Source organism: Malaclemys terrapin, chromosome 20 (assembly GCF_027887155.1).
Source record: "Malaclemys terrapin pileata isolate rMalTer1 chromosome 20, rMalTer1.hap1, whole genome shotgun sequence".
NCBI classification, from domain to species: Eukaryota; Metazoa; Chordata; order Testudines; family Emydidae; genus Malaclemys; species Malaclemys terrapin.
In genome coordinates this window covers 12,007,722-12,032,252 of record NC_071524.1, presented here as the reverse complement: position 1 = coordinate 12,032,252, position 24,531 = coordinate 12,007,722, and the positions used below count along the sequence as shown (strand labels likewise).

At 46.9% G+C, this 24,531-nt stretch overlaps 1 protein-coding gene across 5 annotated transcripts; it reads left to right on the top strand.

Moving 5' to 3' along the window:
* The first annotated feature begins 6,159 nt into the window (after positions 1 to 6,159).
* LOC128826690 (zinc finger protein 436-like) lies at positions 6,160 to 23,544 on the top strand. Of its 5 annotated transcripts, none has more exons than XM_054010131.1 (3): positions 6,160 to 6,236; positions 13,033 to 13,146; positions 19,899 to 23,544. In XM_054010131.1, exons 2-3 carry the CDS (start codon positions 13,068 to 13,070, stop codon positions 20,765 to 20,767), a joined length of 948 nt encoding a protein of 315 aa, XP_053866106.1. In that variant the 5' UTR covers positions 6,160 to 6,236; positions 13,033 to 13,067; the 3' UTR covers positions 20,768 to 23,544. The 5 variants fall into 5 exon arrangements, with proteins under 5 accessions (XP_053866106.1, XP_053866103.1, XP_053866105.1 ...); XM_054010128.1 differs by having other exon boundaries at positions 19,896 to 23,544; XM_054010130.1 differs by lacking the exon at positions 6,160 to 6,236 and adding an exon at positions 6,878 to 7,156 and having other exon boundaries at positions 19,896 to 23,544.
* The last annotated feature ends 987 nt before the right edge of the window (positions 23,545 to 24,531 follow it).

Here is a 24,531-nt window from a genome sequence, read left to right as displayed (position 1 = left end):
AGGTGGATTTTTTTTCTTGCTATTTAGCCTGAAGTTCATCTCTTGCCTCTTCTTAACCAAGGGATGCGGTTCCCTTGCTGGTTAGCTGTTCTAATGCTTGCACACATTTATCCTGTGCCCCATAGTCGTCTTGTGGTCAAGTGACCCACAGCAAGTTCTTTCCCAAAGTAAAGATCATCCAGGCTGGAGGGAGGGGTGCTGCCCTGACCTCGCCCACCAAACCACAGCTCCCTAAAAGAGCAGCGTCCCAAATGTGCAGAGGTTCCTGCCCATTTGGAGAGGACAGGATGCCACATTGCCTCAACCCACCCCCCTCCGGACAAGCTTTGGGCCCAAGGAGCAGGTTTCCTGCTCCAGTCGTCACCCGCATGAGAAAAGGCGGGAATGATCTGGTCCTACATTTGCTTCCTGCCCAACAACCCGTCTGAGTCATATTACTGCTGTTGATACTCTTTGCCCACACGGTAAAGGTCCCTGGGCCCAGGGAAAGGCCTGACGGCAGCTCTGTTAAAGAACCTTTTTTGCAGGTTTCCCATTGTGTCAGGGCGCTGCTGGGGAATCCTCAATCAGCCCCTGCCACTCCAGCCCCAATCAGAGGAAATAGATTGGGGCTGGGTAAATAGCTTAGGGTTGCCAAATCACTGACTGCACCTGCCAGCCTCATTAGGCAGGAGCTATAAGGCTTGGAGGAAGTGAGTGAAAAGGGGCGGGGCGGGGCAGGGAGAGGAGCCGAGCCAAGCCGAGCCGAGCCAAGCCAAGCCTGCTACGCTGTTGCTGACCAGGCCTGTGTTAGGCCAAGCCTGTATATAGTAGGAAACTGGTGGTGGGAAATGGACACAAATAAAGAGCCTGGGAGTTGCACCTGCTTGGAGTATCCCTGAGTCCATGTGGAGCGGGGCCAACGGGCTGAATACGCCGGGGCACGCCGTGCATCCCATTACATCCATGCAGGAAGTCGGGAGAGCATTACTCTCTAAAGATAGGGAAAACCTCCGTTTTCTGGTGGTGTCCGTTGTTGGGTTTTTGTTGAGCCGATCAGTCCCAATGTACGCGATAAGAAGATGAGCGTTGCCTATCAAGCTGCCCTCCTAATGGAGCAAATACAAGGAGACGAAAGCCTCCTTCCAGTGTAAATGGTGCGACTCCATTGCAGCCAGTGGAGTCAAACCCATTTATACCAGCTCTGCACTTGGTTCTGCCGTACATATATTTGTGCACGTCCACAGATGCTCACGCTATTGGAGTTTTACTTTCAAGCATTTCTATAGCCTAGTCAATGTATGTCTTTATATGCCAGCACTGTACCATCTGAGGGCTGAATGGTACTTGCCCACATTCACCCACAGCACCTGGTCCTCGGCGGCCGTGTTCTCTTCATGTTTCCCCGGGCTGAGAGCCGTGTGACATGTGAGTTGTGATCCGCCAGTTATATAATCTCCTTGTGCCTGGCTGCAACTAAATTGCTGACCAGTTTTTTGTCTCATGACTGAACATGTAACCTGCAGGGAATTACTAGTCTAGATGAGAGCATGAGGGGGAAGGGCTGGCGACATCGCAGAGCATCAAATGGCTCCACTCAGAGCCAAAAGTCTTTAATAGTGACACACTCAATGGTAATGTGCAGCATGGTCCCCTTGGCAGGACTCAGAGACAAGATAAGCACCCGCAGCTCCCATAGAAATCAATGGAGCAGCACATGCCCGCACCTCTGAGCAGAGCTCAGTACAGGAATCACTGGATGAAATGTTCTGGTCTGTGTTATACAGGACGTCAGACTAGATGATCTAATGGTTCCTTCTGGCCTTAAAATCTATCAATCTGTGGAAACCTCTCAGGGTGAAATACCATGTCACCAAAAGGCAGCTTCTCAGCTTACACCTGCTCTCTGTAGTTCACCTGGATTCTGTAAGTAGTGGCTGAAGACCAATGCTAAGCCAAGAACCATAGAATCATAGAATATTAGGGTTGGAAGAGATCTCAGGAGATCATCTAGTCCAATCCCCTGCTCAAAGAATGCACCAGCTGTGAATCCCATGAAGAAAACTAACCACAATAGTAAATGTAATATTAAATGTAAACTATGAAGCACACTACAATCAGGAAATACGATGTTACGGTTAAATGATCAGTCTCAACTCTGCCTCATTGAGTGTATGCATTCAAAGAAGGCTCTCTTTATTTCACTGCATAGAACTTGTCAGGTATTCGAATATAATATCACAACATGGAAATGGAAAATTTAGCTTACAGATGTACCAATTTGTGTACATGAGCTCCTAGTGCAATCCTGTGGCGAAAAGAGATCACACAACACGTGGATGTTTTAGTAGGGGAATTTGAAGTAGGAAGAGGGAGGTGGTAGAAAGCAATGAGGAGAGCAGTCCTAGAATACTTTGTCTAGTTCTCATGCCCACACTTTAAAAAGGATGGTGAAAAATTAAAGAGGGTTCAGAAAAGAACTATAAGAATCTCAGTGAGACTAAAGGAACTCAATCTACTTAGCCTATTGAAAAGAAAGACATATCATGACTTGACCATGGCCTCTACATGAGAAGATATTTAATCTAGCAGACAATTGGTAAAACTTTGCTAAGTGCCTATGTGACTTAGGAGCCTAAATCCAATTTTCAATATGTGGGGAGTGGGATCCTAAATTACTTGGGTACTTTTGACATTTTTACCCGTTTTACTCATTGAAAATGGGATTTAGGTTACTAAGTCACTTAGGCACTTTTGAAAATGTTACCCCCATATGTGAATTTAAAGGACACAAGTCATGGAGAATTCTCACGTCCCTTTGTAAACTGTCGCAATGGTTAATTATGCTCACGGTGCAAAATGTGTCTTACATCCTGTCCGAGCATTGCTGACTTCATCTTCCAGCCATTGGATCTTCTTATGATTTTGTCGGCTAGATTAAAAGGCCCTCTCCTATCAAATATCTGCTCCATTTGTGGGTACATATAGACTGCAATCAAGTCTTTCTAAACGGATCCGTCCTAGCTCATCTACAAGTTGTTGGGCTGTCTGCAGGAATTACTGAATGGAATTCTCTGGCATGTATTATTCAGGTCAGACTAGGTGATCATAGTGGTCCCGTCTGGCCTTAAGATCTATGTACGAGGGTGCATTGCTGTAATATGATTATGTCTCAGTTGAAATATACCAATTTTGTTTTTAGAGAACAAAACTAAGTAAGCAAATAAAGCAAAGCCTTGTGATTTCTGTAAATACATGTAAAGTATCCAATCCATAGTGAAACACACTTTTAAACTACATAATTTATACAGGAAAATATTTATTTTGATGTATGTGCACTGGTAGTGTATGGTAAAACAGGGTGTACATCTAACTCAGGAAAAGATACCGGAGTCTCCTTTGTTTGCTAGTCATTTGTCAGTCTGAATAAAGAATGGTGAGAATAATTGTTCACAATGCTTCATGCTTTACTCCTGTATGTGTGGGATGCGTCAAGTCCCTTACCAGCCATATTCAGTGAGCAGGGAATGGGATCTGCAAACCAGGCCTGTTTAAACTGTCTCTTCGTTAACAGGCCTTACAGCTGGAGCATACCACAGATCATCTCCACAGGCCAACTCCAAGCTCTCTACAGTCAGCCAGGCCCTGTAGAAAATCTTTAGGGGTGAAGTTGTGGCCCTATTGAAAGTCTATGGCAGTTTTCCCTTTAACTTTAATAGAGCTAGAATTTCCTCCTATTGGTTTTCCTCTTCACCACATCATCGATCCAGCCCTGCTGTGCCATGCACTTTCTGTTAGTTTTAGCAAGATGATTTCTCTGGCGCTAGTCTGTTCCCAGTTCTCAGAGTTGAGATGGGGAGGTTTGATTTATTTACACTTTTGAAAGCATTAAAGTCACACAATGGGTCTGGAGGCAGACCTTGCCCTGGAGATCTAAATCAGATTCCTGGTGCTATATCAAGAAGCCCTGATCTCCACTGGTTCCCCTCTGTAGCTATTACTAGAATTGGTCAAGAATTCCCAACTGGATTACTGTTCCAACAGAAAGTACCTTTTTCACAGAATTAACATTTTTCTGGGGAAATTTCAGTTTTCCTGAGAAATTTCAATTTTCTATCAGAAAAATCAAAATGACAGCTTCCAGGCTGCCTAACTGGAAGGGTTGTATCGATTTCTGCATCCAGGGGAAAAGGAATTCAAGAAGAGCCTGCCCAGCAAGCCACGGGCCGTCTGAAAAGTTCCATTTTTGGTTCTGCTGAAACAGTGTTTGTCTGGAAATTACTTCCTGCAAGAAAATTTCAATTTTTGACTTTTCATCCTGGTTTGGGGCAGAAAAATTCTCAAAAATGCCAATTTTGGATTTCCATCTTCCGGCCACCTCTAGTTGCTACTGCAGGCCACTGGGGATAGAGGCAGTGACTCCTGAAGGGGAGTGGGAGCCAGAAGCACAGTGCAGTTGCCAGCTCCAATGTAATAGTATCTGGAGATCCCTGAGCTATGCAGGTTCATAACACCTCCCTGCATAGGAGTCTCCGTGCACAATCTCTCCCCGGGGTCATAATACCATAGTGTGACCAGTGCTCAGGTTGGATGCCCATTGATTGAAAGTCCCAGAGCTCCTATGCTATGTGCAGATCAGATAGCGTGAGCCATTTGCTGTGGTTTGTTTACTGTAAGGTGCTGCAGAGCGCTACTAGATCTAGCAACACCAAACACTATCAGCAAATGAGATTTTTCTGCCCCGGCTTTGAGCTCTGGGAAGACACAATAACCCACCAGGGACATCTACGGACACCTGAGCTCTGAGAACACACAGTGACCCCTGGGGCCATCTGATGAGGTTCAACAAGGACAAGTGCAGAGTCCTGCACTTAGGAAGGAAGAATCCCATGCACCGCTACAGGATGGGGACCGACTGGCTAAGCAGCAGTTCTGAAGAAAAAGACCTGGGGATTACAGTGGACGAGAAGCTGGATATGAGACAACAGTGTGCTCTTGTTGCCAAGAAGGCTAACAGCATATTGGGCTGCATTCGTAGGAGCATTGCCAGCAGATCGAGGGAAGTGATTATTCCCCTCTATTCAGCACTGGTGAGACCATATCTGGAGTATTGCGTCCAGTTCCCCCCCACACACACACACACACACTACAGAAAGGATGTGGACAAATTGGAGAGAGTCCAGCGGAGAGCAGCAACAATGATTAGGGGGCTGGGACACATGACTTACGAGGAGAGGCTGTGGGAACTGGGCTTGTTTAGTCTGCAGAAGAGAAGAAGGAGGGGGGATTTGATAGCAGCCTTCAACTACCTGAAAGGGGGTTCCAAAGAGGATGGAGCTCGGCTGTTCTCAGTGGTGGCAGATGACAGAACCAGGAGCAATGGTCTCAAGTTGCAGTGGGGGAGGTCTAGGTTGGATATTAGGAAACACTATTTCACTAGGAGGGTGGTGAAACACTGGAATGGGTTCCCTAGGGAGGTGGTGGAATCTCCATCCTTAGAGGTTTTTAAGGCCCGGCTTGACAAAGCTAGGGTTACCATATCTCATAAATAAAAAAAGAGGACCCTCCATGGGCCCTGGCCCCGCCCACTTCCCCACCCCTAGCCCCGCCCTAACTCTGCCCCCTCCTCCCTCCCACTCCCAGCCAGGGGGAAAGGGCTGCCCCAGCGCTACCGGCTTCAGGGTTTCCCGGGCAGCCCCCAGACCCTGCGCCCCCGGCCGGCACTTCCCCAGCGCAGCCGGAGCCCGGGAGGGGAAGTGCCCGGCCGGCATTTTCCCGGACATGTTCGGCTTTTTGGCAGTTCCCCCCGGATGGGGGTTTCAGCGCCGAAAAGCCGGACATGTCCGGGAAAAACCGGACGTATGGGAACCCTAGACAAAGCCCTGGCCGGGGTGACTTAACTGGGGCTGGTCCTGCTGTGAGCTAGATACCTCCTGAGGTCACCCGGATCGTCTCTGACACAGGGACCCCCTGGGCACATCTAGGGCCATCCCAGCCCCGGCTCGGGGACACACAGCGACCCCCCCCCCCCCCGCGGACGTTTCGGGCCATCCCAGCCCCGGCTCCGGGTGACGCTGAAGCCGCCTCGCGGGCCTCCGGCGCCTGATGGGTTAAAACCGGTCCAGCCGCCTGGGCGGGGGGAGGGGGCAGCGCGGTGGGAACTTCCGGCCTCCACCGGAAGTCGCGGTCCAAGGCCGCTTCCGGGACCTCGGAGGCCCCCGGCCCTCACCCTGCGCGCAGCCCCCGCGGCCGGAGCGGTGAGTGGGGGCGGGGGAGCCTCCCTCTTCCAAGGGCGCCTGCAGCCCCCCCGGCTGGGGAAAGGGGCCCCCCCCCGCTCGGCCGCCCCCCCTTATCCCCCCCGCTCGGCCGGGCCCCCCCTTATCCCCCCCCGCTCGGCCGGGCCCCCCCTTCCTCCCCCCCCGCTCGGCCGCCCCCCCTTCCTCCCCCCCGCTCGGCCGGGCCCCCCCTATCCCCCCCCCCCGCTCGGCCGGGCCCCCCCTTCCTCCCCCCCCGCTCGGCCGGGCCCCCCCTTATCCCCCCCCCCCGCTCGGCCGGGCCCCCCCTTATCCCCCCCCCCCGCTCGGCCGGGCCCCCCCTTATCCCCCCCCCCGCTCGGCCGGGCCCCCCCTTATTCCCCCCCCCGCTCGGCCGGGCCCCCCCTTATCCCCCCCCCGCTCGGCCGGGTCCCCCCTTATCCCCCCCCCCCGCTCGGCCGGGTCCCCCCTTATCCCCCCCCCCCGCTCGGCCGGGTCCCCCCTTATCCCCCCCCGCTCGGCCGGGTCCCCCCTTATCCCCCCCCGCTCAGCCGGGGCGTCCCCCCTCCCATTCGGTCTGTCGGGGCCACGGCCGGCCCCCCCCTTCCTTGCTCCCCCCCCCCCCCCGCTCGGCCGGGGCGCCAGCTGGCCCCCGCCTCGCCCACTTCGGTCAGGCGACTGAGCAATGGGCTGGCAGAGGAGGAGGAGAAGGGGACTGGATCTGAAGGAAGGAGCAGGAGGGGGAGGCCAATATGGCTCCATGAGGGGCAGGTTCCTAACCTGAAAATCAAAAAGGAATCCTACAAACAGTGGAAATAGAGACCGTTTGCTAAGGGGATGTGCCAATGAATAGCACAAGCCTACAGGGACAAAATCAGAAAGGCGAAGGCACGAAATGAGTTATGCCTAGCACCGGACATAAGGTAATGAGAGGAGTTTCTAAAATACATTAAGAGCAAGAGGAAAGGTGAAGGAAAGTGTAGGTCTGCTACCTAGCAGGGAATGAGAGCTAATAACAGGTGACATCAAGAAAGCTGAGATGCTTAATTTCTGTTTTGCTTCATTTTTCACTAAGATTGTCAGTTTCAGGGTAACTGCACCTGTATTCCCGCTCTGTGGTCCCTCAAGGCACCTACTTAAAAGTTTCTGGCTCTGAGACATCACCTCTCTTGGACTGACATGCATGTCTTATTCTCTCTTGACCAAGGCTGCACAGCTCCCTAGATTACACTGTGATGTCCCCAGCAAACTGTCTGCCTGTCTTAACTTCCATAATCCTTGGAGAGCAATCACACAGCTCTTTCTAAGCAAGAACATTTATTCTTTAGATAAAAGGGAAAAAAAGTTCCTATTTATTGGGCTACTTATCCAGAAGTCCATTTTTTGTCTGGTGGTCTGTGGAGAATCGGGTTTGAATCAGAATATATGAGCTTCCCTAGGAAATAGTACCTCTCTGGAGATGTTATAACATGAGTGATTTGTCTTAATCATTTATTACTGTTTTCACTTCCTGGAGGAGCTGTGGTATCCATCTCCCCATGATGGAGTGTATACAATCCCTGGCCCACAATGATACATAAACCATTTATATACTTAATATGATATGGTCTTCCATAGATATTGTAGGAAGTTACCTTGTCTGTCTCATCTCCTCCCTAAATAAGTGGGTTGTGCTTGACCGGCATCCTAGAGGAATCCACGGGTTTATTCCCTGAATGGAGTTTAAGCCATTACCTTTCATAAGGTAATATTTCACCTATGCATGTAATAAACATTCTGCTAGCAAGTCAGCATACATCCCTCAGAAATCTGTACAGTTGTTTAACAATCATCCTGTATAATTTCTCCTGTTAGGACTACAGGGTGAAGCTCCTGCTTTGCCCCTCTTGCCCTTGTTCCCCCAAAACCTTTGGGTGTGAACTTGAGACCTGGTCCTCCCACTCCCACCTTCCATCTGGTTTTTAGGGAGCGTGTGTGGTGTCCCTTTGTCCCTCAAGGTATCAGCTCCTCTGGCAGTGGGCTGAGTCCCCGCGTATTCTTCGGACAAAAGAGAGAAATCAAGCAAGGCTACCTCCCTGTGAAGCGGCTCTCAACCAGGCATTGCTTTAACAGCAGAGGGATTGGACAAGAGAGATTCTTGAAACATCCCCCATGGCCAAATTCCTTTCTCTAGGCCACCTCCTCAGAGGTTGGGGCGCCGGGGACTCCTGTGGCTTTACTTCAGCTTCTGTGGGGGAATGGGAGGAGTATTGATCCCCCATCCTGATGGGGTGGCCTGTTCATCTCTGTATATTAGAATAATAGAATATCAGGGGTGGAAGGGACCTCAGGAGGTCATCTAGTCCAACCTGCTCAAAGCAGGACTAATCCCCAGACAGATTTTTGCCCCAGATCCCTAAATGGCCTCCTCAAGGATTGAACTCACAACCCTGGGTTAAGCAGGTCAATGCTCATATCGAGTCAAGGAGAGCAACAGATTTTCCTCCACCAGGCTCAGGATCCTTTACATTTTCACAGACCGTCAGGCAGTCACAGACTCTGGGGAGAATTTCCCCGTCTTTCCTGGCTGTAGTTACTGTTGTCATCTCCCAAGCAGCTGTCTTACACTTGGGCGTGTCATAGATTGAGCAGTGCACTGGATTTGCTTCATTTTCCCTACCTTTTGGCTGGAGTCACTGCCATCCCCATGCTCTGTACTTCCTCTGGTTCCCTGATAAGAGTAGTCAGAGAAGTTATTTCCTTGGCCTGGGCTTCAGGACCCAGAGGGTTTCCCTTTAATTCAATAGGTCTCCTCGCTCCCCTGGAGTAGGTGGCTATCTCACCCACCCACTCCTCAGGTATTTGTTTGCATATACTGAGAAAATAACCTGATTCCTCTTGGATACTGGCAGGGAGGATATGACCCTTCCCTACTCCCACCCCTAACACCACCTTTTCAACTACTCCGTTAGCATTCTGGCTAACACAGTCCCTTGAAGGCCTGGAGTTAGCAGAGGGGGTCTGATTCACCCCTTCTGTTTTTAGAGCCATATTATTCCCCAAAGCAAAGAATATGGATATATGACAATGCACCTACCCCTTGTGCCCTGACTCTTGAGTCTGTATAGAAACCTGTGGTTTAGGTTGAGTGAAGGCTCTTATACCAGGAGTTTTTACCCACATTTCATACCGAGCTTAACTATCTCTCCTGGTATCTCTCCATTCAGTGAATGTCTCCCCATTGACTGCCACCTTCTATTCCCACTGAGGGTCCAATGGGTCTGCACCTAAGAGAGTGCAGCATGACACATGGGCAGTAGTTTGGGGTGTGACTGACTCAGCATGAACATTGTATGCCATCAGTGTTCTATGTGACTCCCTCCCTCTGGAGATCCTCACCCAGTTAACTCTGTGAGGTTGGGGTTGCAGCTGGCTTTTCGAGCATTGCACTGGGCGGAGCAGGCAATCCCAGGCAAATTGACCTGGCTGATCACAGATGAGACACTACTTTGTCCCACCCAACCCACGGCTTCCCTGCTGCCAGGTGTGGGCCTCTGCTTGCGTTCAATCCCTGTGATCTGGTCCCATACCTTCGTTGCTAGGTTTTCTATCAAACCCAGGTTGACTCTCCACATAATGGCCTGCCAATTTCCCAACTACAGTTTTATCTCTGTGATCTTTGTCTACTAACCCTGGTTTTAGGTCAGGATAGCAGAGTTTATAGAATTGTTTTAAACCCATTATTTTGTAGGCCTCATTGACTGTGGCAGCTTGCCACAACACTTAATACAATATGGGGTCTCCCGAAGATATTGTAGAAAGTTGCCCTCTGATGCTTAACACAATTTTAACAACAAGGGGGAAGGTACACACGTCAGAATAGGGAAAGAACATGTTAAAGAATATTTAGATAAGTTAGATGTATTCAAGTTGGCAGGGACTGATGAAATGGACCATAAGCCTATGGCTGATGGGATGGATCGTGTACCCTTAGGATCAAGCCTATGGATGATTACTGGGGCTCTTTGGCAATGTATAGTGGTAAATTCTGGCTCCTTCTCAGGCTCAGGTTGGCCACCCCTGAACTAGATGAAGCAATCTTAGAGAACCATTAGTGATTATCTTCAAGAGCTCAGGGAGAAGGGGGTGAGGTCCCAGAGGACTGGAGAAGGACCCAAACATAATGCCTATCTTTAAAAGGGGGAACAAATAGGACCTGAGGATTTATAGACCAGTCAGTCTAACTTTGATACATGGGAAGATACAGAAATAAATTATTAAACAATTTGTAAACACCTAGAGGAAAATAGGGTAACCAGTAATAGCCAACATGGATTTGTCAATAACAAATCATGCCAAAACAAACTGTCCTTCTTTAATGGGGTTATGGCCTATGGACATAAGACTGGCCATACTGTGTCAGATCAATGGTCCATCTACCCCAGTATCCTGTCTTCTGAGAGGGGCTGGTGCCAGATGCTTCAGAGAGAATGAACAGAACAGGGCAGTTATCAAGTAATCCATCCCGTTGTCCAGTCCCAGTTTATGGCAATCACTGGTTTAGGGACACCCAGAGCACGGGGTTGTGTCCTTTACATCTTGGCTAATAGCCATTGATGTACCAATCCTCCATGAACTTACCTCATTCTTTTTTGAACCCAGTTATACTTTTGGCCTTTACAATATCCACTTTCAATGAGTTCCACAGTTGACTGAACATTGTGTGAAGAAGTAGTTCCTTTACGTTTTCTTTTTAAATCTGCTGCCTGTTAATTTCATTTGGTGACCTCTGGTTCTGTTTTTGTGTGAAGGGATAAATAACACTTCCTTATTCACTTTCTCCTTTATCATATTCCCCCTTAGTCATCTCTTTTCTAAGATGAACAGTCTTTTAAAAATATCTCCTCAGATAGAAGCTGTTCTATACCCCTAATCATTTTTGTTGCCTTTCTCTGTACTTTTTCCAATTCTAATATATCTTTTTTGAGATGAGACCACCAGAACTGCATGCAGTATTCAAGGTGTGGGCGTATCATGGATTTATGTAGTGGCATTAGGCTATTTTCTGTCTTATTATCTATCCCTTTCCTAATGGTTCCTAACATTCTGCTAGCTTTTTTGACTGCGGCAACACATGGAGTGTATGTTTTCAAAAACTCCATGATGACTCCAAGATCTTTTTCTTGAGTGCTAACAAATAGTTTAGACGCCCACATTTTGTATATGGAGTTGGGTTATGTTTTCCACAGAGCACTTTGCACATATCAATATTGAATTTCATCTGCCATTTTGTTGCCCAGTCACCCAGTTTTGTGAGATCCCTTTGTAACTCTGCAATTAGTTTTGGACTTAACTATCTTGAGTTATTTTGTATTGTCCGCAGTGCAGTGTTCACCTCCGTTTCCAGATCATTTATAAATATGTTGAACAGCACTTGTCCCAGGCCTTGGAGGACCCCGCTATTTACCTCTCTCCACTGTGTAAACTGTCCATTTATTCCTGCCTTTTGTTTCCTATCTTTTAACCGTTTACTGATCCATGAAAGGACCTTCCCTCTTCTCCCATGACTGCTTACTTTGCTTAAGAGCAAAGAGTAGATGGGGGAAGCAATAGACCTGATTGCTTTATGGGAATGTCATGTGGGACTGTGCCAAAAGTCAAGCTAACTAGGGAAATGTGGTCTAGATTAATTTACTGTAAGGTGTGTGCATAACTTGTTGAAAGACAAAACTCAAAGACTAGTTATCAGCGGTTCATTGGCAGACTGGGATGACATTGTCCTGGGTCTGGTACTATTCAACATTTTCATTCATGATTTGAATAATGGAGTGGATAGTATGCTTATAAAGTTTCCAAGCAGCACTAATCTGGTAGGGGTTGCAGGCACTTTGGAGGACAGGATTAGAATTCAAAATGATCTGGACAAATTGGAGTCTGAAATCAGTAAGATGAAATTCAATAAAGACAAGTGCAAAATACTACACCTAGAAAGGAAAAATCAAATGCACAGATACAAAAAGGGGAATAACTGGCTAGGATGTAAGACACTGGAGGTAGTTGTTCTACTCTACTCAGCTGAAATATCATGTCCAGTTTTGGGCACCACACTTGAATTGGAGAGAGTCCAGAGGAAAGCAACAAAAATGATAAAAGGTTTAGACAGCTTGACCTATGAGGAAATGTTGGTGGGGAGGGAGAAATCTGGGCATGTTTAGTCTTGGGAAAAGAAGACAATGGAAATATGAGAAGTCCTCAAATATATTAAGTGCTGTTATAAAGAGAGTGGTGATCAATTGTTCTCCATGTCCACTGAAGGTAGGACAAGAAGTAATTGGCTTAATCTGCAGCAAGGAAGTTTTACGTCGTATATTAGGAAAAAACTTTCTAATTATAAGGGTGGTTAAGTATCGGAACAGGCTTCCAAAGTTGGTTTTTAAGAACAAGCTGGACAAACACTTGTCAGGGATGGTCTAGGGATGGTCCTGCAGGGGGGCTGAGGAGGGGCTCAGCTGAACTAAATGAGCCCTTGAGATCACTTCCAGCCCTACATTTATATGATTCTGTGAGACTTATTGGAAGGGTGGGGGCAGAATGTCCCATATCTGCTACTGTGGGGTTCTTACATCATCCTCTGAAACATCTTTTACTGGCTTCTGTTGTAGACAGGGAACTGGAATAGATGGACCTAGTTTCTGTATCCATTTTCCCGTTTTTGCAAATACATATCGACCTCCACCCATGAAAGGGATGAGCCTACATCATGGACCACTGTAGGTAAAATCTGTTTGGGGAATACTGAACGGGCCTCTTTGCTTTGCAGTGAGTGGAATTGCTGACTCTGCTGTGCTCATCCAAATGGCAAAATGGGAAGATCTATGGGTCCCAAGTTTCCAGGACTTCAAGGAAAGGAAACTCTCAAAAGACACCCACACAGGTGAGGAAGAAGTTAAACCAACTGAGAAAACATTTCCCTGCCAAGTATAAAGCTGGAATTCCAGCAAAGCTATTGCAAACTCCATAGTTCTCTCACTTAATCTTGTTCATAGATTTTAAGGCTAGAAGGGGTTAAAAAATGAAATAAATAAATCCAGATAAAGAAGGGAAATAAAAGCAGCATTAAAAAACAGATATAAGAAAAGAAAAAAAATGAGTAAATTGTTGGCAGTGAGTCCAAGTCTGCAGTTAGGAAATGCAGATGATAAAGGAAACTAAAGCGATCAATGAAAAATCCTATAGCCAGGAGAACAGGACAACGAGATTTATTTATATTGATCTGTCTGTCAGGAACAAACATCTACAAATGATATAGCTCAAGTAATAGATAAAGCAGTACTGTCAGTCATGATACAGAAAAGGCAGAAGTATCAATAAATGTTTCTGTTCTGTATTTAGAAAGGAGCAGAATGATGTATTCACATCTTAGGCCTTGGCTACACTGGCACTTGTACAACACTGCAACTCGCTGCGCTCAGGGGTGTGAAAACGCCCTCCCCCCCCCCCCCCCCCCCCCCCCCCCCCCCCCGAGCGCAGCGAGTACAGCGCTGCACGCTATTCCCCTCAGAGAGGTGGAGTACTTGCAGCGCTGCAAGAGAGCTCTGGCGGCGCGACTACACTCGCGCTTGAATCCCTTAAAGCCAAGGCCGTAGAGTGATAATGAAATACTTTATATTCTATCAGTAACTAGGGAGGATGTTAAACAGCAACTATTAGCCATGTTTATACCAGCAGGACCAACAATTTTAAGTGATGAGCTCTCTGAACCATTAATGTTGACTTTTAACAAATCTTAGGACACCAGGAAAGTTCCAGAGGACTGGAAAAAAGCTAATGTAACAATATTTTAAAAGAATAGATAGGATCACTTGGTAAAATAATATGGACTTCAATATAGCTAAATGCAAACGTATACACCTAGGAAGGAAGAATGTCGGCCATATTTACAGGATAGGGGACTCGATTCCAGGAAGCAATGACTGAAAAAGATTTGGTGATGATGGTAGATAATCAGGTGAACACGAGCTCCCACTGCAGAAGGGCTGATGTGGTCCTAGAATGCATAAGCTAGGAAATCTAGAGCAGCTGTAGGGAAGCTGTTTTACTTCTGTATTTGGCACAGGTGTGACCACTGCTAGAATCCTGCGTTTAGTTCTGGTGTCCACAATTCAGGAAGGATGGTGTTAAATTGAAGAAGGTTCAGAGAAGAGCCATGAGAATGATCAAAGGATTAGAAAACCTGCCTTATAGTGACAGACTCGAGGAGCTCAATCTATTTAGCTTAACAAAGAGTAGGTTAAGGGGTGACTAGATTACTGTCTATAAGTGCCTACATGGAGAACAAATATTTAATAATGAGCTCTTCAGTCTAACAGAGAAAGGAATAACACATCCCAATGGTTGGAAGTTGAAGTTAGACAAGTTCAGACTGGAAATTGGCATACATTTTTAACAATGAGGGTAATTAACCATTGGAACAATTTACTGAGGGTTGTGATGGATTCTCCATCAATAACCATTTTTAAACCAAGATTGGATATTTTTCTAAATGATATGATCGTTTGGCCTGGTTCTATGGCCTGTGTTATGCAGGAGGCCAGACTGGATGATCACAATGGTCTCTTCTGGTCTTGGAGTCTATGAACTATATCGACTAGTTGGTGTGACATCGTTCCAAACAAAATCATGGACAGGCTGATTTGGGACTCAGTAAATAATTAAAGGATTGTAGCATAACATGGTTTTATGGATAATAGGTAAGGCTGTGTGCTTGTCATGGAGGTCACAGATTCCATGACTTTCTGTGACCTCCATGACTTCTGCAATGGCCGGTGCTGGCTCAGGGGCTGGGCTAGCAGCAGCAGTTTGGGTGTGTGGGAGGGGACTCGGGGTTGGGGTGCATGGCAGCGCTTACGGGGAGGGGGCGGCACTCCCTGGCTCCCACCACCATGTTCCTGCAGCTCCTAGGCGGAGCAGCCAGGGGGGCTCCACGCGCTGCTCGTGCCCGCAGGCACTGCCCCCGCAGCTCCCGTTGGCTGCGGTTTCTGGCCACTGGGAGCTGTGGAGCCGACGCTTGTGGTGGGAGCAGCGCACAGAGCTCCAAGCTACAGGGACATGCTGGATAGGGAGCTTGCCAACCCCCAGACTCCATAGCACCAGCAGGGGTCCGGGCCACCGGCACCCGCAGCGCTCCCGTCCTGTCCCCCTGGGCACATGCAGTCCCCTGGCCTAATTTTATTTAGGGGTATATAGCAAAAGTCATAGACAGGTCACGGGCCGTGAATTTTTGTTTACTGCCCGTGACCTATCCATGAGTTTTACTAAAAATACCCGTGACTAAAATGTAGCCTTTGTGATGTTGCACTCCAGAATGCTATCTGCAGTCTGTTAGCAATACTGCACCCCAATGTGTTTTTAGGCACCCAGGGACCAGGAACCCAGAACTTTGCGAGAACACCTATGAATGACATCTTAGGGTTTAAAGGTACTGGAAGGGTGTGTAACCAGAGACAAACAGGGATTTTACATGTACTGCCTCCGCCATGGACAGTGTCCAAGACTCCAGCAGTGAGTTCAGGAGGAGGGTGTGACGTTGCATTCCATATGCTTTATAAAAATATGTTTATAAGTGTGAATATGATGTAACTGGAATATGCTTTATGCAAAAGGTCTCTTGTAAGATATCATTACAAAGCTTATAATCTACTGAGTGTGATCATCCTATTTGTATGTATCATTCTTGTATCTAAAACTAGAAATATGAAATATAAATCTGAAGTTCTATTATAATTATGCAAAGTGTGGGCCATTAATGGTGGTTTAGAATCTTGATGACTCCCATTGACTAGGACAATAGTTGTAAATGGCTCTGTTTACTTGCAAGCGTTCCTGTGAGTCAGGCCGGGAAGAGTGAAGGCTTGGGGTCTCACAGGACATGTGACCCTGTCACCTGGTACTGGAAGCCATCTTAAACCTGGTGCTTTTCCATTTAGAAGGAGGAGTGGGGACCCAGATAGACAAAAGATTCCCGCCTTGTGCCAAAGCTATAAAAGGGGATAGAACAGACCAGAGGGGGCTGCCAGTCATGAGAAATCCCCTAGTTACCACCCGAGCTGGAACTAACAAGGACTGTACCAGGGGGAAGGATTAGGCCTAGATTAGGAAGGAGTCTAGTCTGTGAAAGAAGCTTATTGGAACATCTCTGAGGGTGAGATTTACCTGTAATCAGTTTCTTAATGCATTAGGCTTAGACTTGCATGTTTTGTTTTATTTTGCTTGGTAACTCACTTTGTTCTGTCTGTTATTACTTGAAACCACTTAAATCCTACTTAATAAAATCACTTTTGTTTATTAATTAACCCAGAGTAAGTGATTAATACCTGGGGGAGCAAACAACTGGGCATATCTCTCGATCAGTGATATAGAGGACGGACAATTTATGAGTTTACCCTGTTTAAGCTTTATACAGAGTCGAACAGATTTATTTGGGATTTGAATCCCATTGGGAGCTGGGTGTCTGGGTGCTGGAGACAGGAGTACTTGCTGAGCTGTTTTCAATTAATTCTGCAACTTTGGGGGTGTGGACCGGCTCCTGGGTCTGTGTTGCAGCAGGCTAGTGTGTCTGGCTCAAGAAGACAGGGTTCTGGAGTCCCAGGCTAGCAAAGAAAACAGGCACAGTTCAGCACATCAGGTGACAGTCCCAAGGGGGTCTCTGTGACCGAACCCATCACAGCCTTAACAATAGGTCTTGTCAAATAAGTTTTATCGTTTTTTGATGCCATTACAGATTTGGTTTATAAAGACCATTGTATTGTCATAATCTACTTAAACTTCCATAATGTATGTCTTGGAATACATTTTGAAAGAGAAATTAGTTAAGGACAAAGGTAAACAGTAATTGGGCTAAAATACAACATGGTTTTATAAAAGGTAAATAATTCCAGACCAACCTCTTTCTTTGAGAAGATAACTGAATTTGTAGACAAAGGAAATACAGTAGATCTAATCTACCTGGATTTCAGTAAGACATTTGATACAGTTCCATAGGGGACGTTATTAATTAAATTGGAGAAGATGGGGATTAATATGACAATTGAAAGATGGATAAGGAACTGGTTAAAGAAAAGAGTACAATGGTTCGTACTGAAAGGTGAACTGTCAGACTGGAGGGAGGTTACTAGTGGAGTTCCTCAGGGATCAGTCTTGGGACCAATCTTACCTAACATTTTCATTAATGAGCTTGTCACAAAAAGTGGGTGTGTGCTAATAATATTTGCAAATGACACGAAGTTGGGAGGCACTGCCAATGCAGAGGAGGACTGGAATGTCATACAGGAAGATCTGGATGACCTTGAAAACTTGAGTAATAGAAATGGAATTAAATTTAATATGACAAGGTCATGAACTTAGGGACTAACAAGAAGAATTTTTGCTATAAACTGGAGACTTATCAGTTGGAAGCAACAGAGGAGAAAGATGTGGGTGTTTTGGTTGATCAGAGGATAACTATGAGCCGCCAATGGGATGTGCCCGTGAAAAAAGCTAATGCACTCCTAGGAGGCATCAGGCAAAGTATTTCCAGTAGAGATAGGGAAGTGTTAGCACCATTATACAAGGCATTGGTGAGACCTCATCTGGAAGGCTGTGTGCAATTCTGGTCTCCCATATTTAAGAAAGATGAATTCATACTGGAACAGGTACAGAGAGAGGCTACTAAGATGATCAGAGAACTGGAAAACCTACCTTATGAGAGGAGACTCAAAGAACTTGGCTTGTTTAGCCTAACCAAACAAAGGCTAGGAGGAGATATGATTGCTCTCTATAAATATGAAGGCTAGGACTATAACAGGGTTTAAAAGAGAACTAGATAAATTCATGGAGTTTAAGTCCATTAATGGCTATTAGCCAGGATGGGTAAGGAATGGTGTCCCTAGCCTCTGTTTGTCAGAGGGTGGACATGGATGGCAGGAGAGAAATCACTTGTTCTAAATCCATCCGAGGGATAAATACCAAGGAGGGAGAGGAGTTATTTACATTAGGTGCCAGTGTTGACACAAGAACAAATGGCTAAACGGGCCATCAGCAAGGTTAGGCTTGAAATTAGATGAAGGCTTCTTACCATCAGAGGAGAGAAGTTCTGGAACAGCTTCCAAGGGGAGCGGTGGGACTAAAAAACTTAACTGGCTTCAAGCCTGAGCTTGATAAGTTTATGGTGGGGATGGTATGAGGAGACTGCCTACAATGCCATGTGGCCCATCTGTGACTCCTGCCCCTTTGCCCCTCACGACTGGTTGCTTGACTTTGCCTTGAGATAGGGGTTGAGGCCATCTTAAAGTGTGCGCTTGAATAACACTTTAACTGCTCTTATCTGTTCCCATTTTACTAACAAATCCACCTGACTAGGCAGAAGCAACCTCACAGTGCCTTGTCCCTTGTTTACACATTTTAGTATAAGGGTATCAAAAAGTCAAACCCAAAATTCTATCCCAGGCTAACAAACGGACCTATATACTAACAGAAGAAAATACAAAATCCTTGCTGGTGACACAAATTGTTGGAGTGGTAAATAACACAGCCAACTGCAAGGTCACACACTGAGGATCAAAGAATTGCGGTCACACTATTCGAATAGGGGACTGTATCCTGGAAAGCAGTGACTTAGAAATAACGATAGATAAACAATTGAACAAGAGCTCCTAGTACAATGTTGTAGCTAAGAGGGTGAACACAATCCTTGTATTCGTAAGTAGGGGAGGATCAATTAGGAGTAGGAAGGTTCTGTTGCCTGTGTCTATGGCATCAGTGAGACCATTTCTGGATACCGTGTCCAGCTGTGCGGTCCACACTTCAAAATGAACGTTGAAAAATTAGAAAACGTTCATTATAGGGCTGCACGAATGAGCCGAGGTCTGGAAAATCTGCCTTATGGTGACAGGCTAAAGAAGCTCATTCTGTTTAGTTTATCAAAGAGACTGTCAAGAAGGGAGTTAATTAATCCCAGTCTATAAGAATGTACATGAGCAGAAAGTTTCTGATAGTTAACAGTTCTTTAATCTAGCATCAAAAGGAATAGCAAGATCCCATGGCTGGAAGCTGAAATGAAACAAATTCCAGCTAGAAATATGGTGCTGTTATTTTAACAGTAAAGGGTAATTAACCAGTGGGAGAGTTTACCCAGGGAATTGCTGGGTTCTGTATCACTTGAAGTCTTTAAATCAAGATTGGATATCTTTTCAAAAGAGATTATATAGCTCATTGTATGGGCTTGATGCAGAAATTGCTGGGTGAGGTTCTGTGACCTGTGTTATGCAGGAGGTTCAGACTAGATGATCTAATGGTCTCACGTGACCTTAATAGCTATGAATCTAAGGACCCAGTATGATCAGTATGATAGTTCAACTAGTTCATTACTGTAACCAGCAGCTGTCGTGACCTCAGGGTAGACCACTGCATTCCACCAACCTGGCTGGTTTCTGTTAGGAGCCCCTCCTCTTCCTTCATCTCTCTTCTCTGGGTTTTCAGACAGGAAGCTGAAGAACAGCTCTTCCCCGCTTATCTCCCTTGGGAAGGGCCCAGAGTCCTGGCTCCCAGTTTCTACATTTATCAGCATTGTTTTATTTATTTGCATTTCCCCTTTCCCTGAGTTCATTTTTCCTGAGCTCAGGCAGTGACTCTCTCTCTTTATCCTAGCAGATGATGAGATTGCAAGTGAGAGCGAAGAGGATGACAGTCCTCAGCCAGAAGGGCCTGAGAAAGTGGAGCCTCATGGGACGTTCTCAAGAAGATCCAAATCAAATGTTTCCCAGAATCAGCAGAGCTCAGAAAAGCAGCCGCAAAAGCCTGCAGGGAAGAGACGGGGTAAGTCTGCTCCCCAGGAGAGAGCTTTGGGGAAGCAGCAGAGAATCCACAAAGGGGAGGTGCCCAATGCGTGTCTGGAGTGTGGGAAAGTCTTTGGCCGGAAATCGCATCTCATTCGACACCAGAGAACTCACCGGCGAGAGAAGCCGACCATTTGTAATGAGTGCGGGAAGAGCTTCAGTCGCAGCTCAACCCTCATTGAGCACCAGAGAACCCACACAGGCGAGAAGCCCTACAAATGCACTGAGTGTGGGAAGAGCTTCAGCCAGAGCTCCCACCTCATCACGCACCAGAGGATCCACACCGGCGAAAAGCCCTACCAGTGCACTATATGCGGGAAGCGCTTCCACCAGAACTCGCATCTCCTGACCCACCAGAGAACCCACACGGGTGAGAAGCCCTACCAGTGTACCCAGTGCTGGGAGCGCTTCAGCCGCAGTTACACCCTGACCCGACATCAGCGGAGCCATACGGGGGAGCGGCCCTATCAGTGCCCTGACTGTGGCAAATGCTTCAGCCTCAACTCCACCCTCCTCAGCCACCAGAGAACACACACGGGCGAGAAGCCCTACAAATGCTCTAAGTGCGGTAAGAGCTTCACACGGAGCTCCACGCTCGTCCAGCACCAGAGAACGCACATAGGGGACAAGATCTATACGTGCCCCTGCTGCAACAAGGTGGCCTGCTCTAGCCTGTTCTTCTGAGTCGGGCTGCGGGACCTGCTCCAGCGTGTCCTTCTGAGCCCGGGCACGGGACCACTTCAGCCTGCCATAGGATTCCTCTTTTCCTGTTTGTGGTTAGATCCTAAAGAGCAGGGACTGCCTAGGCACTTGGAGATGCTTTTCCTGTAGGAACCACGCGAGCACAGCTCCTCAACAGGGAAAAGCTCACACTTTCGTTTTAGTTCAGCGACTTTCCCTCGTGTGCATGTGCATGCTGGAGGAATGTAATACTTCCCTTACATCTCCCTCCTGATTTCATAATACTGTGCACTTCAATGCATTTAAGGATCTCGGTGCTTCACACACACGAATGAAGTAGGCCTCCCACAGGTTTGAGAGAGAGGGACATTTTAAAAATAAAAAAGGGAGGTGATGTGACATCAGTGAGTCACCAGCAGAGCTGTCACGCTCCCCAGCCAGAATTCCTCACTTGTCCCGTATTGCTGTCGTGTTCCCTGTGTGAGAAAGGAGAAAAGCGAGGGCAAAGTCCCTTTTCGTGAGGTCTGCAAGCTCTGCCAAAATACATTCCTGGGGCTCTTTTGCTCATGAACCTCCCAGCCTTGAAGTTCTCTGGGTGTGATGAAAGTCAGTCCGTATGACCTTCACACAGGGCGAGAGTTTCTCTTCCTTGGTGAAAGAGCACTGCTACTCTGCCGTAGTGGGCAATGCCAGTGACTGTGGTGTGGAGGGCTCTAAGAAAAGCAGACCAGATCATAGCAGAACAGCCTTCCAGAGTTAACACACCTGGAGTTTGTTCCCTGTTTTGTTGGTAGTGGGGAGGAAACCTTTTCCTTTTTGTACGTTGTACCTCTTTATATTGTTGATAAAGAAACCTGATAATTAAGCTCAGGAGAGATGCAGTTGTATGATAATCTCTCTGTCTTGTTTGACCTAACATATTTCTGATAGGAATTGTTCATTGTTTCTTTAAAGCCCAATTGAATTGTATGGACCCACAATAGCATAGAAAAGGCCTGGAAAAGTACCTGCTTCACTTCTGACCAAAGTCCTTGTGGAGCAAGTAAATCCAACTCTTTCCTCTGAAGTCAGCTGATCTGCAACTTCTTCAGGATTGTCTTTGCTGCAGAGTTAGCTCTTACCGGGTGTTGCCCCTAATCTCATCTCCCATACAACCCTCTCACACAAGTTAATTGTGCTTTCTGTCCCAGCTAACTGGCGTGGCTACAGCTGCAGGTTGGAGCCTGGGTACTACTTTCACTTGGACTGGTAACCCGCCCATTTGCAATGAAGATGCAAGCTAAATCACTCGAGCACTGATAGTCTTCCAATGCCTTCCCATAATTCCACTGTGTGCCCTGAAGGACTGACCAGTTCGCTAGGAGAAAATCAGAGTGGCTGATCTTACTGCAGCACCAAAAAACCATGGGATGGACTTCTAGAAGTCCTAGCAATACATGCGAAGCACCAATAAGGACACTGTAATGTGGGTGTGGATTTATAGGGTGGTCACTCACGCCTGGCTGCTCATGACCCAAGCTAACTGTGCAGTGAAGAATACTCTAAGGCTTTTTTTTGAGCTGTGTCTTAAACCAGTGGTTCTCAACCTTTCCAGACTACTGTACCCCTGAATGAGACCCGCCGCACAGGGCTAAAGCCCGAACCCTGCTGCCCAGGGCTGAAGCATGTAACTTAGGTTCAGGTGGCCCCAGGCAACTGCCCTGCTTGCCATCCCCTAATGCCAGCTCTGCACTTGCAACCCCCTTAAACCCGTCCCACGACCCCCGTGGGGGTTTCAGCCCACAAGTTGAGAAACACGGATCTAGATCAGTTGACGTACCCCCTGAAAGACCTCTGCGTACCCCAGGGATATACGTCTGGTTAAGAACCACTGTGTTAAACCATCTACATTTGAAAATGCCGAGTCACCAGCTGGGAGACGGTTCTGAATGCAAGAAAAGCTTCAGTCTTGACTCAACACTTGACTGCCACCAGGGAACCATAAATGGGCTGCAAACTGTCTCCCTCTTCCTGGCAAGAACTCCCGCAGTTTGCTGAACTCCCTGTATGATGTTTAGCTACCAGCTTAGGACTGGCTTAAAATGATGATACTTTATCTTCTACAAAAAAATCAGCGTTGAGCGAGCGGCTAGAAAATGAAAATTAGGTGGTCCTGCAGTTATCAGAAGAGCCGGGATGGAACTGAAAGAGATGCTTGAACAGGAGCCAGTGTTGAAGTTCTACATAAGTGGAAGGCCTATGAAAATCTTAATAGGTGCCTCACAATTTGATTTCGGGGAAGTCATTTTGCAGTCGTGGGAAGCAAGTTGACAGCTTACAGTTTATGCATTCAGGTCACAGAGGTGCAGAAACTAGATGCACAAATACAAACAGACCTGTTAGGGATATTGCTTAAGTGCTAAGAGAAATTTTGACCGGCGAGCAAAGGCTGAAACACATCCAGATCTCTGATACCATATTACCTGTTCTATAAGGATGCAAAGTATGACGATAAAGCTACAGATGTGAGAGAAAGCTGTGTCGTAGTAATGAAGTGTTGCCGGCTGCTGCCCTATCCATACTTGCTGTGTTAGAGAAAGGAGCCGAGGAAGCGAGAGTTGGAGATAAAACCTTGGTGATCCCTTCTCACAGCAAGTGAAAGGCCACAAAGAGGGAAAACGCTGAATGAAACAATTATGAAAGGACGGCCAAAGGTAACGCACAGCAGTCAGCAAGGGACTATGGAGGTTACAGATATAAATGTACAGCAGTGAATGGCATGATTGTTCATAGACATAAAACTATTACGGGGGGAGGGATAGCTCAGTGGTTTGAGCATTGGCCTGCTAAACCCAGGGTTGTGAGTTCAATCCTTGAGGGGGCCACTTGGGAATTTGGGGCAAAATCAGTACTTGGTCCTGCTAGTGAAGGCAGGGGGCTGGACTCGATGACCTTTCAAGGTCCCTTCCAGTTCTAGGAGATGGGATATCTCCATTATTTTTTTTTTTTTTTTTTTTTTTTATACTCCCGTGAATGCTACAGGGAGGCTATTTGGGAATTGTATGTCAAAGAAATAAACCCAGAGGCTTCTCACATGTGAACAAGCTATTTGTTCTACTTGAGATACAATCTACAGACCCATGATTCCCTGTCTGATACTACAGAGACTATCAAATGGTCAGAGATGGGCCAAACCAGGGTATTCCAGTGCAGGGTTTGGAAGTTTTGCGGAGGTTTGAATCTGGATCTGAACTGCTTGACTCGGGCCCGGCTATACCAACGGACATTACAGATTCTCATGTGGCAAAAAACAAGTGAAGTTTGTTACTGATCATTGCTCTTTGCACCCTGAAATGTGAACATTTGAAAGTATCTTTGTAAGACATGGAATTCCAGATAAAGACCCAGATTTTTAAAGGTATTTAGGCAGTGTTCCATTCAGCATTGCAAGGCCTAAGGCCCAGATTTTAAGGGTAGTTAGGGTGTCTAACTGCCAGTGGAAGTTAAGCACCTAACTACCTTAAAAAATCTGGGCTTAAGTGACTTAGCCCTGGTCTACACTAGGGGTGGGATCGATCTAAGTTACGCAACTTCAGCTACATGAATAACGTAGCTGAAGTCGACATACTTAGATCGACTTACCGTGGTGTCTTCACCGCGGTGAGTCGACTGCTGCTGCTCCCCCGTTGACCCCGCCTGCGCTTCTCGCAGCTCAGAGAGAGCACTCGGGGGTCGATTTATCGCGTCTAGACTAGACGCAATAAATCGATCCCCGCTGGATTGATCAC